Source organism: Protomyctophum bolini, assembly GCF_963924005.1.
Source record: "Protomyctophum bolini genome assembly, chromosome: 16".
In the NCBI taxonomy this organism is placed as follows: Eukaryota; Metazoa; Chordata; class Actinopteri; order Myctophiformes; family Myctophidae; genus Protomyctophum; species Protomyctophum bolini.
The window spans coordinates 28,355,223-28,371,837 of NC_137877.1; the positions used below are offsets into that span (position 1 = coordinate 28,355,223).

The 16,615-nt window shown below is 41.9% G+C and overlaps 2 protein-coding genes across 3 annotated transcripts in view; one reads left to right on the forward strand and one right to left on the reverse strand.

Moving 5' to 3' along the window:
• Nucleotides 1-4,720, reverse strand: part of LOC308331277 (CASP8 and FADD-like apoptosis regulator) — a 265,394-nt gene extending 260,674 nt beyond the window's left edge. The window contains exon 1 of the mRNA XM_080786634.1: nucleotides 4,710-4,720. The gene's annotated coding sequence lies outside the window, so the exon portion shown is untranslated. The remainder of the gene's footprint in view (nucleotides 1-4,709) is intronic.
• csrnp3 (cysteine-serine-rich nuclear protein 3) lies at nucleotides 340-16,563 on the forward strand. 2 transcript variants are annotated; one of them, XM_080786630.1, is made up of 5 exons: nucleotides 340-571; nucleotides 5,670-5,838; nucleotides 10,456-10,715; nucleotides 10,974-11,270; nucleotides 12,910-16,563. In XM_080786630.1, exons 2-5 carry the CDS (start codon nucleotides 5,676-5,678, stop codon nucleotides 14,062-14,064), a joined length of 1,875 nt encoding a protein of 624 aa, XP_080642756.1. In that variant the 5' UTR covers nucleotides 340-571; nucleotides 5,670-5,675; the 3' UTR covers nucleotides 14,065-16,563. The 2 variants fall into 2 exon arrangements, with proteins under 2 accessions (XP_080642756.1, XP_080642757.1); XM_080786631.1 differs by lacking the exon at nucleotides 340-571 and having other exon boundaries at nucleotides 5,553-5,838.
• Nucleotides 16,564-16,615: the final 52 nt, after the last annotated feature.

Sequence of the window (16,615 nt, forward strand, 5' to 3'; positions counted from 1 at the left end):
CCCCTACACACACACACACACACACACACCTCTCCCTCCTGCCTCCCCCCTCCCTTGCTCATGCTGGTAAAAATATCTGCAGACAGCAGGAGCAGAGGCACGCCTGAACTCTCTCTCTCTCTCTCTCTCTCTCTCTCTCTCTCTCTCTCTCTCTCAGACATCCCACCCATGTGATCTCACAGGCTGCCTCTGCTCCACTCCACTCCCGCTCCAGTCAGGCTCCTGCCTTTCAGCTGGCTACAGCTAATGAGCCTTTGTGTGGCCAAAGAGAGAGAGAGAGAGAGAGAGAGAGAGAGAGACTCCATCGCCATGCAACAATAAATCATATGGTACCGGCAGTGGAGTCTGAGCAGGAACATTTTTAAAGTCTCTCCCACACTCCTGCAACCGTTTTCATTGTAAGCCCCTGGTGCACTGGGGTCCCAGCAAGTCAGTGGACTAAAGCAATTTATTCATCATGTTTCATCTTTTATTTGATTTTTTTGAATAGTGACAATTGAGTATTATTTGCCGGGCTGTTGTGAGGAGAGGTGAAAGGAGTCGCACTCTGCCAGTGGACACACACAGGTCAGTTGTACGAGCTGACACACAGAGCAGTGTAATGGATTAGGTGTCATGATGATGTGTCATGACTCGCAGTAGATGCCATGGCCTCGTTGGCATCACTTGCGATGAGTATTTGTCTATTGTGGTTGTCTACTCTATAAACAGGTCTGTCTGCAGCATGAAGTTTGTGTTCATTGTGATTGTGGGAGCCAAGTGAATGAATGCGGAGGAAAAAGGAGGATTTTGACTCAGAATTCTATGTGTACTGGAGTGCTGCTGTGTCTGTGTGTGAATGCTGTTGATTAAGGACTGGAGTTGGTTTCCCCAGTGCATGTCTGTGTGTGCTCAGTGAAGCCAACACAGGGAGGGGCTTTCCTAAAGCAGGCTTTTGCTGCATTATTTTTGCCCAGGACTTTCTCTCTCGCACCGTGATGTGTGCTGCCCAGCCATGATTAGTGGTAAGGCGACGTTGGAGAAGACAAAGAACGAGCTGTATGGTGGAGAGGAGGAACAATCTCTGATCTCTGGATTCTATTAAGCCCTGAGCATAGTAGACTCGGCCTACATTACCCACAGTGCTGCTGCACATGATGTCATGCCCACTCAGTGTCAGGGAGACGTTATAGCTTTTCAAATTAGTTCTGTGTTTTCTTTAGATAGGATCTATTTAAAAAGCTTACGACTGAATACAGTATGCCATTATACAGTAATATCCACAAATATAATGTATTTAAGATATAATTTGTTTATCATCTGTATGGCTTAATCCACCCTTATGTTGGTGCTAGTATGTAGGGTCTTTATAAACGTTGTGGAACAGTAGTTGAGATACTTTAGAATCTCCATGGAAACCGCTTTTGGATATCAAAGCCTAGTGCAGCATCTGCTGAGGTCTAAGTATATCCATGGGTTTCCAACAATGTTACCTAATTAGGATCCAAGGAACTAGACTACAATTGCACAAGTAATTTCCATGTGGAAATTGCCATCCATGCTAGAAAATATAGCAAATGGGACAAAAGAAAGATGAGCAACAACTGCATTGGAGCACATTTGGGGTTTCAATTTAATTTCCTTATATATATTTAATGAATATATGTAACAATGTCAGTGAAATGTTCAATGTTGCTTTGCCTCGTCATCATCATTATTCATAATCTATATTTGGCACATCATCTGTTCCCTGTCAGTCAGCCCATTTATTGGCATTGGCGGCGAGAGCGTTGCTCAGCCAGATGGGGAGCTTTAAGGTCAGAAGGGGTTACTATTCATTTGGAGGGAAAGCCATTAGCGTGGGTTTGTCCTGACGGAGACCTCTCTCCTCCCCTGTCTCCCACATTCCTCAGTTCTAGGTGAAGCTACTGACACCGGAGGCTGACACTGGAGCTTCTCCAAGCGCTCACAGTGCCATGTCACAGTACTGAACAAGCAACAGCCTCCTGGGAACAATGACCCTCTGGCTGGCAGGCAGCACCAATCCTCCCTTGAGCTCCACACACCGCCTCGTCTCTCAGGCAGCATTTGCATCTGTAATGAGTTGATAGCAGAGCCGAGTCTAGATGAAACAGCATGGCTCTTTCTGAATGGGAACTCGCCCACAAGCTGCTCTGGCAGATAGACAGACAGACTGGGACTGGTTGAAATTGTATGCAGTCTTTCCTGATTTTGGTTTCCTAAAGAAAAAATGTGTGTGTGTGTGTGTGTGTGTGTGTGTGTGTGTGTGTGTGTGTGTGTGTGTGTGTGTGTGTGTGTGTGTGTGTGTGTGTGTGTGTGTGTGTGTGTGTGTGTGTGTGTGTGTGTGTGTGTGTGTGTGTGTGCGTGCTTGCGTGCATGGGGGCGGGAGGTCTGCCAGGCTCCTAGCATTCCGTGCTCCGCTCCAGTGGCACTGTTATGGGTTTATTTCAGAGTGTGACATGAGGGTCCAACTGCTGCCGTCACATAAAAAAGAACACTAAGTATTAAGTAATGGACTTAATAAACATGAACTAAACACATTTCAGCAAAACATTTACACTGCATATGTTCATTGATGCCTAACACTGGGGGGGGGGGTGGTGATTAACATCAAAATAATTGCTGCAGGAATAATTACAGGATATTATTCAGGGGGGAGAGGCAGCAATCAAAGTAATACATTGTTTGACAGTTACAATGCACCACTCATTCAAGTCAGTTCCAGTATAATGATGATTAGTATTAGTGGTTGACTGATGAGCTTGTACTTGTTTATACGTCTAATTGCACCATCAGTCAGAGGACTTAGAGCCCCCTTTATTACACTGGCAGCCAAATCCATCCTGAATCAGATCTGTGCCACATCCACATTGTAATCATTTAAATAAGTCTAAACACAAACAAGTCACATGGAATCAGATTTTTACAAATGTGACTTTAGCCACATTCAGAGGTGGTTTCTCAGTCGGATTCCATGATGTGACTTGTTTGTGTTTAGACTTATTTTATTTTAAAAGGACAACTTTGGGTTTTTTCAACCAAGGTTCATGTTTTAGGTTGTTATTAGAGAAAGTAAAAGATGAGTGTTCTTTTTTTTTCATTTGCTGCTTTCTTTCGTTTTAGCAATTTTAGCATTCGAACATGCGCATGGGGCTAAATATGTATTTCTTTCACAAAATTTTACAGCTTTTTGTCCTAGTATATTACATCTGGCCACAAAAGATCACAGGATCTACTGAATGTGAAGGGGGAGGTACTATAGGGCTCCCATACTGTATGGCTATATCTTGCGCCACCCCTTAACCCTTATCCCTAAACTTATTTGCCTTTTAAAATAGATCAAATAGCTGATCTACAAGCTCACAACGTGTAGATGTAAGGATAAGGGATAAGGGTGGCGCAAGATGGAGCCCTGTGTGTAATAGGCTCAATCACCTCCCCCTTCACATTCAATAGATCCCGTGATATTTCGTGCCCAGATGTAATTTATTGGGGTCTAGTAGGGCTATAGTAAATAATAAAAAATAGATCACCGTAATCTTTTTTTATAAAGAACTACATATTTAGCCCCATGTTCGAATGCCCCAGCCCCCCTGTAAAAAATAGCTAAAATCGCTAAAACTAAAAAAAGCAGCAAATGAAGAAAAAAAATAATACTACTCTTTTACTTTCTCTAATAACAACCGTCCTAAAACATGAACCTTGGTTGAAAAAAACTAAACTAACCAGATTCCAATCTGGATGTGGCACATATCTGATTCAGGCTGGATTTGTCTGCCAGTCTGAACACACAGTTCTCTAACAGATCCGATCTTGTCACTTGCAAATGGCCAAAAGATCAGATTTGAGAAATAAATTTGACTGGATGTGACTGCAGTGGCATTAATGAGCACTCTCGATTGACTTTGAAATGATCTGTAACAGATCTCTACCACGACCATGTCAGGAGTGAGTACGGAAGAGGACCCAAATGCAGGCGACAGTAGGCAGAGCAATAAACTTAGAAAGATTTATTAAACAAACTGAGGTTCTTCCATAAACAGGGCAAAGAAGGCATGACAAAAACTCATAAACTATACAGGAACTCACACCACAGGAAACTACGAACCAACAAGAACAATATGCAAACACAGGACTTAAATACACACAGGGTAACAGGGCACAGGTGGAACCAAAATACAATCAACATTAGGATAGGCTGGGGGACTAAAAGGACACAGGTGGAAACACTGACAAATTACAAGGCAGGAACACTAGGCACAAAACTACAAAAAGAAACACATAACCAAAACCAAAGAGAACAGTCAGGAACACATGAGCAAATACATAGTACCTAGTACATAGTACATAGTTCACAGTCCGAGGAGCGGACTGCGACATAAACTTAACGCAGGCACATAGGCAACAATTAAACTGAGGCTAAAGCGTAGCAGCATAGATAAGGGGTTCCAAATTAAAGGAGCTAGAACTGATACTGATACTACTAGACATGAAACTATACAATGAATGTCAATGAAACTGACATTACTGACCATGACTTGACATGATACTGACATGATATTGACAAGATACTCAAAGTTCACGGTCCGAGGAGCGGACCGTGACAGACCAACAACATGCAGACCCACAAATGTTAATATTTTATTATTTCCCAGCCACAGCTGCTTCTTCTATTCTTCCTCTGGCACTGAATGGTGTGATTTATTCACTAATCATTGTGGTGGTCAGTTTTGTCACATAGATTTGAAGCATTTAAATATATGATAATTTATGTACAACTTAAGGTAACGTACATTATATACTGCACATATTGAATTCAAGTAGCCCCCACCCACCCACACCCACGCACGCACGCACGCACGCACACACGCACACACGGACACACACACACACACACACACACACACACACACACACACACACACGCATGTTTGAATTCTTCGCAGTGCCTTGAATAAGCTATATGGGTTTTTTTTTTATTTCCCCTAAGATGCTAGTTAATTAATTTTGAAGCCTATGGATGTTTTTTTATGCATTGTGTTTTCTAGGTGAAACAGCAATTAAGTGTAGTCACATAATTCCTCTGTTTATTTGCTACAGGCTGATATCAAGCTGCTCTGGGCATTTTTCATATACTTTCATTTTCAATTCAGGCATTCTGCCATTTGCAATTAACAGATTCTTAAGTGTTTTGCCAAACAGTCGGCTGTCATTTACCTTTTGTCTACATGAAGGCCACTGTGACCAGTAGCAGACGAGACAAGTTGTCAGAGACTCAGAGTATCTTTTTTTCTGCAGTCAGTCAATCAAAGACAGGAGAATGAATGAGGCACACGTAGTAGGCATTACGCAATTAGCAGCTTTCTCCTTCCATCTCAGCTCCTTTGAGCCAAGGTGATCAATCGCCCAGGGGACACCTGGGATCTGGGATGGCGGCATGGGAGAGTGTGTTCACACGACACGAGCGAGCACGTATGCGTGCGTGCGCGTGTGTGTGTTTGTCGGCAAGCGTACTTGTGTGTATGAAGGTTGATGCCTTGATGGACTGTGGCAGGTGTGTTGGGGTCTGGGTCCCATAGCTAATTGAGTGTGTTGAGGATTGTGGAGGGTCCTAAGTTGGCTATTAGATAATGTGTGTGGCCCTTCTGCTGTCTGTCTGTCTGTTCCAGGTGTAGATGCGGAGGGCGATGAGCGGAATACTGAAGAGGAAGTTTGAGGAGGTGGAGGCCTCCTCCTCCCCGTGTTCCTCCTTGCGGGAGTCTGACGATGAGGTCTCCTGCAGTGAGAGTGGGGACAGCAGTGACAGTGTCAACCCCTCTGCCTCAGGCCCCTTCATGCGTGAGTGTCTGCCTCCCGACAAAACACACACAAACGCACAAACACATATGCATGCATGCATGCGCGCACGCGCACACACGCGCACACACGCGCACACACACACACACACACACACACACACACACACACACACATGCACACGCACGCACACACACACACACACACACACACACGCGCACGCACGCACGGCTAGCACAACACAGTTAAAACCAATAGGTTTTAATTGTGTTACCAATAGGTTTTAACAGGCTGGTTAAACAGTTAAAACCAAAAGGTTTTAAAACCAAAAGGTTTTAACAGCCAATTATCATCTCAGAGAAAGCCAGGCTAAAATAATTATTGTCTTGCAAGGCATACAATACAGTATGTGCAATATATGCTGCATCAAAATCCTGAGTCGAACAGTGGACACATGAACAATCAACCTATCCGTAGTTCACAGGTAAAAACATAAACTACTATTATATTATTTCAATGCTGGACAATTGTACAATTTTTTTTTCAACTGGCTAGATTAGGTATCGGTATGTATGTGATGTTGCACTAATTGTATCTGTTCATATTGAAAAAATGTAAATTAGTTTATCCCCCAAAATCATGAAGGCTGAATTGACCTTAGACAAATAAATAAGTCTCCAAAACTGTTGTTACTGCACTGTGGCTTTGTAGGGCAGCATAGTTCACAATAACACCAGCGGACAGGTACATACAGTAGGTTGAGGGAAAGAAAAATGGACACATTCGTAGATGGTGATTATTATTTCAATGCTGCTGCACAGAGTGCAGAGGAGAGGAGAGCTGGTGCAGAGAGAAGCCAGTGCTGTAATAAAGAGGAAGAATGCACAGGCAGACTCTCTCATTAGGAAGCGCGTCAGCAGACAGGCTGAGCCAGATGAATGAGCTGATGCAGTCCCTGGATGTGTGTGTGCAACACCACAGGGTCATGATGATGTACCATAGAACTATGGTAATAAAGACCTCAGTCAGCCACGTATGATATACATATCTGCACCCTGCTGCTCATTCAGGCATCTACTGTATACTGGCCTAATATGATAGCAATACGATATACAGTCTATGTCCTATGAAAGGTTATTTTACAGTGTGGCTCTATAGGCAGCTAGTCTGCAACACATGGTTCTCAGCTCCACTTGTTTTATTGCTGTTCAGTTAGCCATCTATGGGTCAGTCTATGAGTCATATTTTATAATTATTTTAATATTTAACTTTAATAATTGTATAATATAAGTAAATGTGGGCTCTGACCAGACTGACCCAATTATTTTGTCATCATAGATACGTATGTCACTGATGTCACAGGCTGCCACATGAAAATCCAGGTCCACATTGGAGCCACGCCATTCCCATGTGGATACCGAGATCCACATAATTCCAATGATTTATTCGAATTTATTTAGTTTCCAAAAGATGACACATTTCAATTGAGCTGTTATTTTTCCCTGCAAGTCTTTGGGGTGTCTTTTTAATGGCTGAAAGATAAGCAAAGCATAATAATTAGATACACAGTAAAATGGTTCATGAAGGTCCACTCACATGAACTACGTACATTTCATTCACCATTGTCTTTCTTACAGTTGTGGTGTGAACTGTGCCATCCACTTGACTGAGTTAGAACCTTTATTTAAACTATTTTTATAGTTATTGTGGTGCTTGGTGCCTTATAACCTGAAATGGGAAAATATTTTTTAAATAGAAAATAATAGTAGGAGAAGAGAGACAGATACAGGTCGAAGAAGTTGGTTCGTTTAGAATCGTTAAAATCAGCAGCTTAGTTAATTATTTCTACGAGAATTCTCGTATACTTTCCCTCTACACCAGTTGTATGTATGTCAACTACGAGAATTCTCATACTTTCCCTCTATATCAGTTGTCAATTACGAGAATTCTCGTGGATAAAGCTTTATATCAAACATGAAACGGTTTAGCTGAAAATCTACTTTTAACACTGGCCCGGTTGCTAGGCAACGCCTTGCATACCACCAGCATCAGGAAACGTGCGCACATCCCATAGGCCATAGGGTCCCATTAGGATCTTATTTGGTTCTTTCCTCTGAAAAATACGGCGTTGTCCGTGGTGATGGTCGTACATCCGAGGTTCGGATCTGATTTGTGATTTTTCATCACATCGTGCACAACATATTTTAACGCTTCTGGTGAAAGATAAACCGCGTGAGCTATGCTAACATAAGCCATTTCTTACAATGGCGGTCTGTGAGCCGGGAAAACGGAAGTGAAAATGACCATATTTGGCCAAAAGTCTTTCTCTGTCACACGGTGTTAATAATTCCAGATCAGTTACTTTAAAATTCAATCTGCCCTTTTCAATTCAAAGCAAAAGAGGGTGCTGTTTTTCCTTTGTTTTGCCAATGGGTGGCTGGATTGATCTACCCTCAACATATTTAGGGGTATATATTATGCTGTATGTAACAGGCAGCAGGGTGACTGGGCTTCTTTCTGTAGAGGCGCAGGGGGACATACAGTATAAGAAGGGTGTTGTGTCCCTAAGGGAGGCTGAGTGTGGCCTCTGTGTCAGCTGCAGCTGCTAGTAGCTGGGGGCTGGAGGTCAGCTTAACCACTTTAACCCTGCCATCCCATTTTTGGGGCATGTCATCATAGCTAAAAACTAAAAGTGAAATTCACGACGATTTCAAAGATATTTTGAAAATAGCACATAATACCAACTCACACAATGTGTCACTATGCAAGCATGTAGATTGGCTATTTTCCAAAGAATTCAGTAAATTTTTGTGGTTGAAGAGATAAGGGGACTATGCAAGTGTGCGTTACGGTCATGCAACAAAAGACAAGTACCTATACATTTGCGCTTGAACAGAGGTGTCAAATGTAGACAGATCTTGACTGGGTGTTGTCACTGAGATCTTAAACAACCATGCTTTGTTTGGCATTAGAGATAGAAGGGTAAAAGATATCCACTTGTCATTTTTTTTAAGACCTGTCTGTCAGATATGTTTTGTTGGGCTTTAATATAATGCTCCAAGCAAATGCTTCCATTTTATATGGCTTTGAGAGGGAAAGGGAAAGGAAGCTGATTGAATGAAATAAATCACTGTTTGGTAACTTTAACAAATCTGTTTTATAACTGTATATTCCTGAGTGATATAATGTACCGGTATTCTCATGTACAAATGTACGAATACCCATTTTTAACGTTGAGTACATGTGTATAATGGAAAAGGGTCCATTTGGTTCCATTTGTTCACTCTCAGCGTTAAATTAACTGTCCCTCTTGCATGGGGTAGGGAGCTGTTGGAAGCAGATGGTTTCTATTTGTCCTGTCTGTCTGATATGGGGTGAATGCTGGGAGCACTGCGTCTGTGAACCAGGACTCTACATTTCTGGGCCAGGCAAGGGATTATTTATGCTCAACCGTTGCCCTCCTCGATCCTTGCCCCTCCCTCTTGAAGAACTGTCCTTAAAAAACCACTCCAAGGAGGGCTTGCATGCCAAGTGGCAGCAAAGAAACATGATGAAATCCTTTCCTACGAAGCTGGGTTGAGTTAAGGATATCCTGAAGCGTGCTAAAAGGCTGACGAGCAAAAACTAGACTCATGTTTCAGGCATTACTGTTCCAACAAATATCACTTTTCTTCACCAAATTAAGCATTCCTTTGATGTTTTTTGATAAGCTTCACGTGAAGGTAAAAAGGCTACTAAAGTACTACTAAAGAATATTTTAAACATTTAACATTTAAATTATATAAATTCAGGCCATATACAAATGTTTGTCGCGTACTGCAAATCGCTCTGGATTAAATCGTCTGCTAAATGCCTAAAGGTCACTATCCTGCATCTCATAGGCTTTGTATGAACAAAGTTATTTTCTTCACACACTGTATTCAACAAGGAGCATACATTTTAATTTAACTTTGACTGATGCAGCCTTCTACAAAAATGTAAAGGGGAACTAAACCGTAGTAAGCCAATGCTATGAGCTTATTGCTATCATATAAATATCTAATTTCACTTGGACGCAGATTTCAGGCATTTGCCTCTTCCCTGCATCTGCTCATGTGTGACCATAGCTTATGTAGAATTTTAAATACCTGCACATTGGCACACCTAAATCTAACACACTTATTATGAAATTAATTGGCTGCAGCTGTGTTACTTTTGGATGTCCCGTCGTAATTTTTCCTGTCGCAGATCGGCTTCTTCTTCCTCGTGTTTACGGCCATCCTCTAATCTAGTCTATATCATGTCTTTCCAGTGGTTGGCACAGGCGAGTGCAGAGGCATTTGGCTCCGCCGAATCGGCTCGCTGATACTTGCGTTTGCACCTACAAGACAATGGCAGACTATAGAAAAACGTCTGATGACACCTAAATTCAATGAATATCTGGGCAGAAACAATTAACAAACAAAAAATAATAATAACACAACCATACATTGAATTTAGATTTCCCCAGACATCTGGAGATCTCTGATTGTCTGACTATTCAAAGCTAAGGTCAGCCTAGCCTTTTTATGATTTTGAACCATTTTGAACCAAACTCAAAGAATTGGCCTAGGGTTTTATTTCCCTTTTATAAATGTATATATTTGTTGTAACAACTCCCATGTCTATTTCCCCATGAAGCTGACTCTATATTGAAGAGGGAGAAGCGCCTGCGGACCAGGAGGGTGCACTTCGAGAACGTGACGGTATACTACTTCAGCCGACGCCAGGGCTTCACCAGTGTGCCCAGTCAGGGTGGCAGCACGCTTGGCATGTCCAACAGACACAGCTGGGTTAGACAGTACTCCCTGGGCGAGTTCGCCCTGGAACAAGAGAGACTCCACAGGGACATGCTGAGAGACCACCTGAAGGAAGAGAAACTCAACTCCATTAAACTCAAGGTACCCACTTTCCGATCGAGGTCACACCATTGATTCCCAAATATCACTTCACTATCATCATCGTGCTGCGTTTAATTGAATAGCCCGAAGGGAGTCATGCATAGTCCCACCAAGGTTGATATTAAATAGAAATCAGTATGAAGAAAGCATTTCAATGGTTTTGTTAAGAATGCCCGACTCTGGTTCTGTGTTCCCAGCAGCGTCGCATAGGCTTACTTTTCAAACTAGCCTGAATGTGATGTCTCCTTGTTTTCTCAGCTGACTAAGAATGGTACAGTGGAGTCCGAGGAAGCCAACGTGCTCACAGCAGAGGACATTTCCGACGACGACATTGACCTGGACAACACAGAGGTGGACGAGTATTTCTTCCTACAGCCCCTCACCACGAAGAAAAGGCGAGCACTGCTGCGCACCTCAGGAGTGAAGAAGATCGACGTGGAGGAGAAACATGAGCTGAGGGCCATCCGGATGTCCAGGGAGGACTGTGGCTGTGACTGTCGAGTCTTCTGCGACCCAGAGACCTGTGCTTGCAGCGTAGCAGGAATCAAGTGCCAGGTAAATCCCCACCACACGCATATAATAATATATGCCTTTGGTGTTCTTCTCTTCCCTTTCAAAGCCTAGGAAAGTATTGTTAGCTGGACGACATATATCGTTATCGTATCACTATCTAGATATACGAACATGCAGAATATTAATATCCCAAAAGGCAACAATATGGACAATATCAATTTACTCCTGCTGTAGGCTAGCTAAAGCCAGTCGATAACAAACATCCATTTGTTTTAGCCAGCGTCAAAAGAAAATCTCCCGTTTCTGTGCATGTTGCACAGAAAAAGTCAAAGACCATTCTAGCAAGGGACTGGTATACATATGCATGAGATGAGCTTGCCCTGTTGTCTCATATTGCTCATGCAAAAATACAAGCATACATACGAGCATATGTGCTACTTTTTGAAGAATGCTTATTGCTTAGTTGTCTCCACCAGGCTGAAGGCATGGGGAGAGAGTATGTTTTGCACTCTGTCCGTGTGTGTGCGCGTGCGTGCGTCCGTCTGTTACCAGATAATCTCCGGCACCGTTAACCCGGACAATGCCAAATTTTGCTCGCACACTGCCACACTCCCTGGATGCCTCTGCCCCACATTTTCCAGAACGGCCTGTTATAGCGACACCAGGAGGCCAACTTTTCATTTTGTGCTATTACTCTTCCAGATTCTGTCCAAAAATCCTGCAAATCGTTACACATCTCTCTATAGTCATGTGTTCAAGATATTTCATATTCCATTCAAATTGGCTAACATTGGCTTTCAAAGTTTGCAGGATTGGCCCATTTTGAACAAAAAGCCTCAAATCATGAATGCAGCGTGCAATTTACATGAAATCTTTCACAGACTTTTCTACTAGGAATATATCCCTCCCTTTTCACATTGGCCTGTTATAGCACCACCAACAGGTGGATTTTTGCAAAACACTTTTTTGGAACAAAATGCCTCAAATCAATAAATGTCACCCTTTTCACATTGGCCTATTATAGCGCCACCAGGAGGCCACAACCTGACCTGCCCTGGTGGAGACCTGCATGTGCCCGAGGGGCACTTTATCTAGTAGGTTGTAAGAAGGGTATTTGCTGGTTGTATATCACCCTTACACCAGTGAGCACCAGGACCAGACTGGCTATTTATTGAGGATGACATGGAGTGATGATTTTAAATGTACATAATGCATCAACTTGTGGCACAACTGTCAGGGTTCCCACAGTACGTCTCTGATAGAGGCCAAAATGTTTGTGAGGTTACCACCTGGGCCTATATAGGCCAGCCGCAGGTGTGCCCAACTAGTAATTAGTATAGGGCCCCACCCACCACTAGAGGAGGAATGAGGTGATCAGCTCCCACTGAGTGAGGGGATTTCGTACAATAAGAGTGATATTGTAATATGATTTTTTTTTCACTGTTGCTACACTTAATTCGTTTCGACTACAAGATATCTGGCCAGGAGTTTGAGGAAGTCAAAGATATATAATAACTTTATGTTTTTAGTATTGGGTGTCCAACAGCACCCAATAAAACATTTTGGGGGCCTTTGACCAAATCATGGGATACATTTTTTTACCTTATTGTCAAACTAGTGCAACATTTGCAAACAATGAATGTATTGCAGATTAACCAACAGGTATTTTTGTTCTCTTTAGGTGGACCGAATGTCATTTCCCTGTGGCTGTACGAAGGAGGGCTGCAGCAACTCGGCAGGAAGGGTAGAGTTCAACCCCATCCGTGTACGGACCCATTTCCTGCATACCATCATGAAACTGGAGCTGGAGAAGAGTCGTGAGCAGCAGACATCCCCTACCAACGGTTACCATAGTGAGACCAATAGCCTGGGCAACGGTAACCCTCTTGTCCAAACCCAGCACAACTTAGAATACTCCCTGTCAGAGCCTGTGCCACAGACCGCCATCATGCACCTGCAGACCACAGGCGAGATGGAGGAACCATTAGATGATGAAGATGATGACGAGGATGAAGAAGATGATGACGATGATGATGATGATGATGATGACGAGGAGAACGATGAAGATGAAGAAGATGAAGAGGACAGTAGCAGTGTTTGCAGTGGGCTGTCTGACTCGAGCACTCAGAGCTTAGGGAACAGTGACTCTGACGAAGAAGAGGATGAGGATGAGATGGATGAAGAGAAGGACTTTGAGGACGTTGTGGCAACTCCGTCCGTGTCCCACACCGAGGTGGTCCCTCTGTCTTCAGTGCTGTGTTACCCAGAAGCCCCCGTGACACACGAAAGCCACATGAATGGAAACGCTTATTTAATCAACTCTTCTCCGGCTGAGTACTACCAGCTGGACAGCTCCAGTGTCGTCTCAGCCAATGGGCCGAGCAGCCAGCCCAGTGAACCCTACGGAGACGCCTTAGCATTCCAGGACACGGTAAGCACTACCAATGGCAACATGCCCCAAGAACCGTTTAACATGGCTGCCGAGCAGTACACGGACTACCCTAAACAAGCCGAGGAACAATACAGAGCTAGTCACCATTTCGCTCTCACCAATGGCACATCAACAACCCCAGTGGCCTGCTGCACACCCGAGCAAGAGAAGAAAGTCCTCTCCAAAGCAACATTTGTGGAGCAGCCTGTTGTGCCGAACCAGATAGACTTTCAGAACTACCTTAACAATAACTCCCAGGGTTCCTACGACCATAGCCCCTGTTTAGTGGCAGAGCAGCCACAGGAAGAGTCAAGTGTTAATGGTTTTTCTGAAGTACCTTCATTAGCAGACAGTACTAAGACCCTTCCATTATCAGACCATTGCCCCGAGGTCACGGCCATTTAAAGGGCCTCACTCTTTTAAGTGTTCTTTCATTCTGTGTCTTTACCTGAGAAGAATCCTGACAAAGTGGTATTTTAAGGGAACATATTCATGGCCTTTTACGGTACCTGACCTTACATTTCAAAGCAATTTACAAAACCACAGTACATTTCCATCAATAACTATTAAGCCTCAAGTTCATGATGGAAATGTCTGAGGATTCATCCACTTTCTCTCTCGCTCTTTTCTCCACTACAGTATTTTAAGCCACAAGGTGGAAACATCAAAAAATATACGCTGTGCAATGTATCTTGTAATTTCAGATGTAAAGTTCTAGTTTTAAGCAGATATTGTACTGTAGATGGAACTTTTCTATGTCTACTTTATGTGTCAAATGTGCAAAAAAAGGTTTATTGTCACAGTTTATTTATTGGTTCTGAACTACGTGTATACTTATATACTGTAAATGTTTTGATAATGATAAGCATGCTGTTTTGGGGATCTCAGTGGCATTCATGAAAAACTGACCATTGGTTTGTAAAACAAACTAATCAGCATACGCTGTACGCACCGTTCACTTTTCTCCACTTTGTCACTAATCCATGCTTTTCTATGATCTGAAAAGCACTTGCTATTTGTATCTTTGGAATACAATTTCAAGAGCATATAGCGGTTTCACACATATATTCAAAAATAATTCATAACATGTTGCACTTTTGTGTAGGGGAGGGGTCTGATGACATGGCAGTTGTTTTTATTTTATACATACGAAATAATGCAGCCCCTCTCATATGTCCCTCTTTTTTTTAAGTTTACTCTTAGAATAATGTGGTGGTTTGGTAATGTCACCAGTGCCACAAAAAAATATTTATTCTTGAGAAATATTCATTGATGGTGTATACAGGGATATACTAAAGTAGCACTTTGACATATCTCCAAATGCCAATGTCATATACTCAAGGTTATTCTGTACCATCCAGGGTTCAGTTTTCTGGGAATTTATGTTTGATAATATCACAATTGAATATAAAATAAATTATGCTAACTACATAAACCCTGGCATACATATTTCAAATTTGTATTATGATTTATTTTTACATATCGAACCCTGCCACCATCTACTATGGGAATCTACCATCTACTATTCTTAACTACATGGGGCGTCACCATGCAACAAACTGTCTCCATTGAATTACCGTATTAACTGTAGATATAATTTGAATAACCTAATTTAATGTGTTTCAGTATTTAATAAATTAAGTCAATGGTTATGGCAGTTATTTGAGTGATGTGTAGGACAGGGAAAAAAATACAATATACACATTCCACACAATATTATTAAAATCTCAGCATTTGAGATTTTGATCTATTCCGATGATTTTGGTTGGTGTTAAGTGTTAAGTGCAATAATTTGAAGGCTATTCAATGGCTTTTCTCTCATAGAAGAATCCTCAAAGCAAATGCAAACAGATCCTATAGACTCTGTGGTACATCCTGTAAGTACTACTCTATACTTGGTATTGTAGTACCACCAAGATTGAATGCAAGAAACCAAAAATGGGTTCTTGTTAATAATATGTAAAGGAGGAAAAACATTTGAGAATGACAATCAATTTTAAATGCAATTCAGATCAGGAATTGATAACTGTATGTCCAAATCCAATGAACCATTGAAAAAATTTTTACAGTATATGATCTGCCAAAAATCTATAAATAACCGTTTAACACCTCTTTATGAAATGAGTGATATAAAGAGGAAAGTGAATGCTTGTGACCTTATCAAGGCCTCAGATATCAAAATTTAGGGACGGCAATAATTCAGTGCATATATTTACTACTGAAATACCTTGCTGAAGCTCTACCTTGAGCCATTTTCTCCTGCATGAATAACAATATCTGCCATTCTGCCCCTATTCCAAGCCTGCCATTATCCTGCCCAGGCGCTGTAATCACAACGGTCAATACTGGAGTGTTTTGTCAGTACTGTCTAAAGCTGGGGATGCGACAATAATCGAACTAATCAATTGATGTTGATTTGTTGATATAAAACATATCCAAAAAGCATTTGTCGATAATTTGATTTTTAAACCTAATCAGTAATGGATAATTGCAGCCCTAGTGAATGCCCAGTAAGCTTCCTCCTCTCATGTCACCCTAGTAGAGGTCAAATAAAGTGTGCGGACTGTTTCCAGGCAATCAGTGCCATCAACATAGCCTAGCCTTAGAACACAGAATCAGTGTGCCAAAGCATATGAGAAGGGTAAATACAGTGACATTGCATCCAGTTAAGTATTTCTGTATTTGATTTCTTTCCAGTATTTATTATGAATGATATATTGAAATGTGTATTTATTGTGGTTTACTGAAACGGTCTGTATTGAGTAAATTGCTTATCTGTCTTAAAACTGTCCTATGTTTCATGCTGGTTGTGAGTTGTACAGCTTCATGTGCCTGATTTCCTTATTTCAATTATATTTCATATTCTGTGAAACAGGATAAGTTTTGCACAAAATGGTATAAATGTTTCAATGTGTTTGGTTTATAACTGTAGATAAAGAGTTCACGTTATGTTGGG

Bases quoted from the DNA above. Each gene is read 5' to 3' on its own strand.
- csrnp3 (XM_080786630.1), top strand. From the start codon at position 5,676: ATGCGGAGGGCGATGAGCGGAATACTGAAGAGGAAGTTTGAGGAGGTG. The intron at 5,839-10,455 runs GTGAGTGTCTGC...TTCCCCATGAAG, and splicing joins TGCCTCAGGCCCCTTCATGC to CTGACTCTATATTGAAGAGG. The intron at 10,716-10,973 runs GTACCCACTTTC...TTGTTTTCTCAG, and splicing joins TCAACTCCATTAAACTCAAG to CTGACTAAGAATGGTACAGT.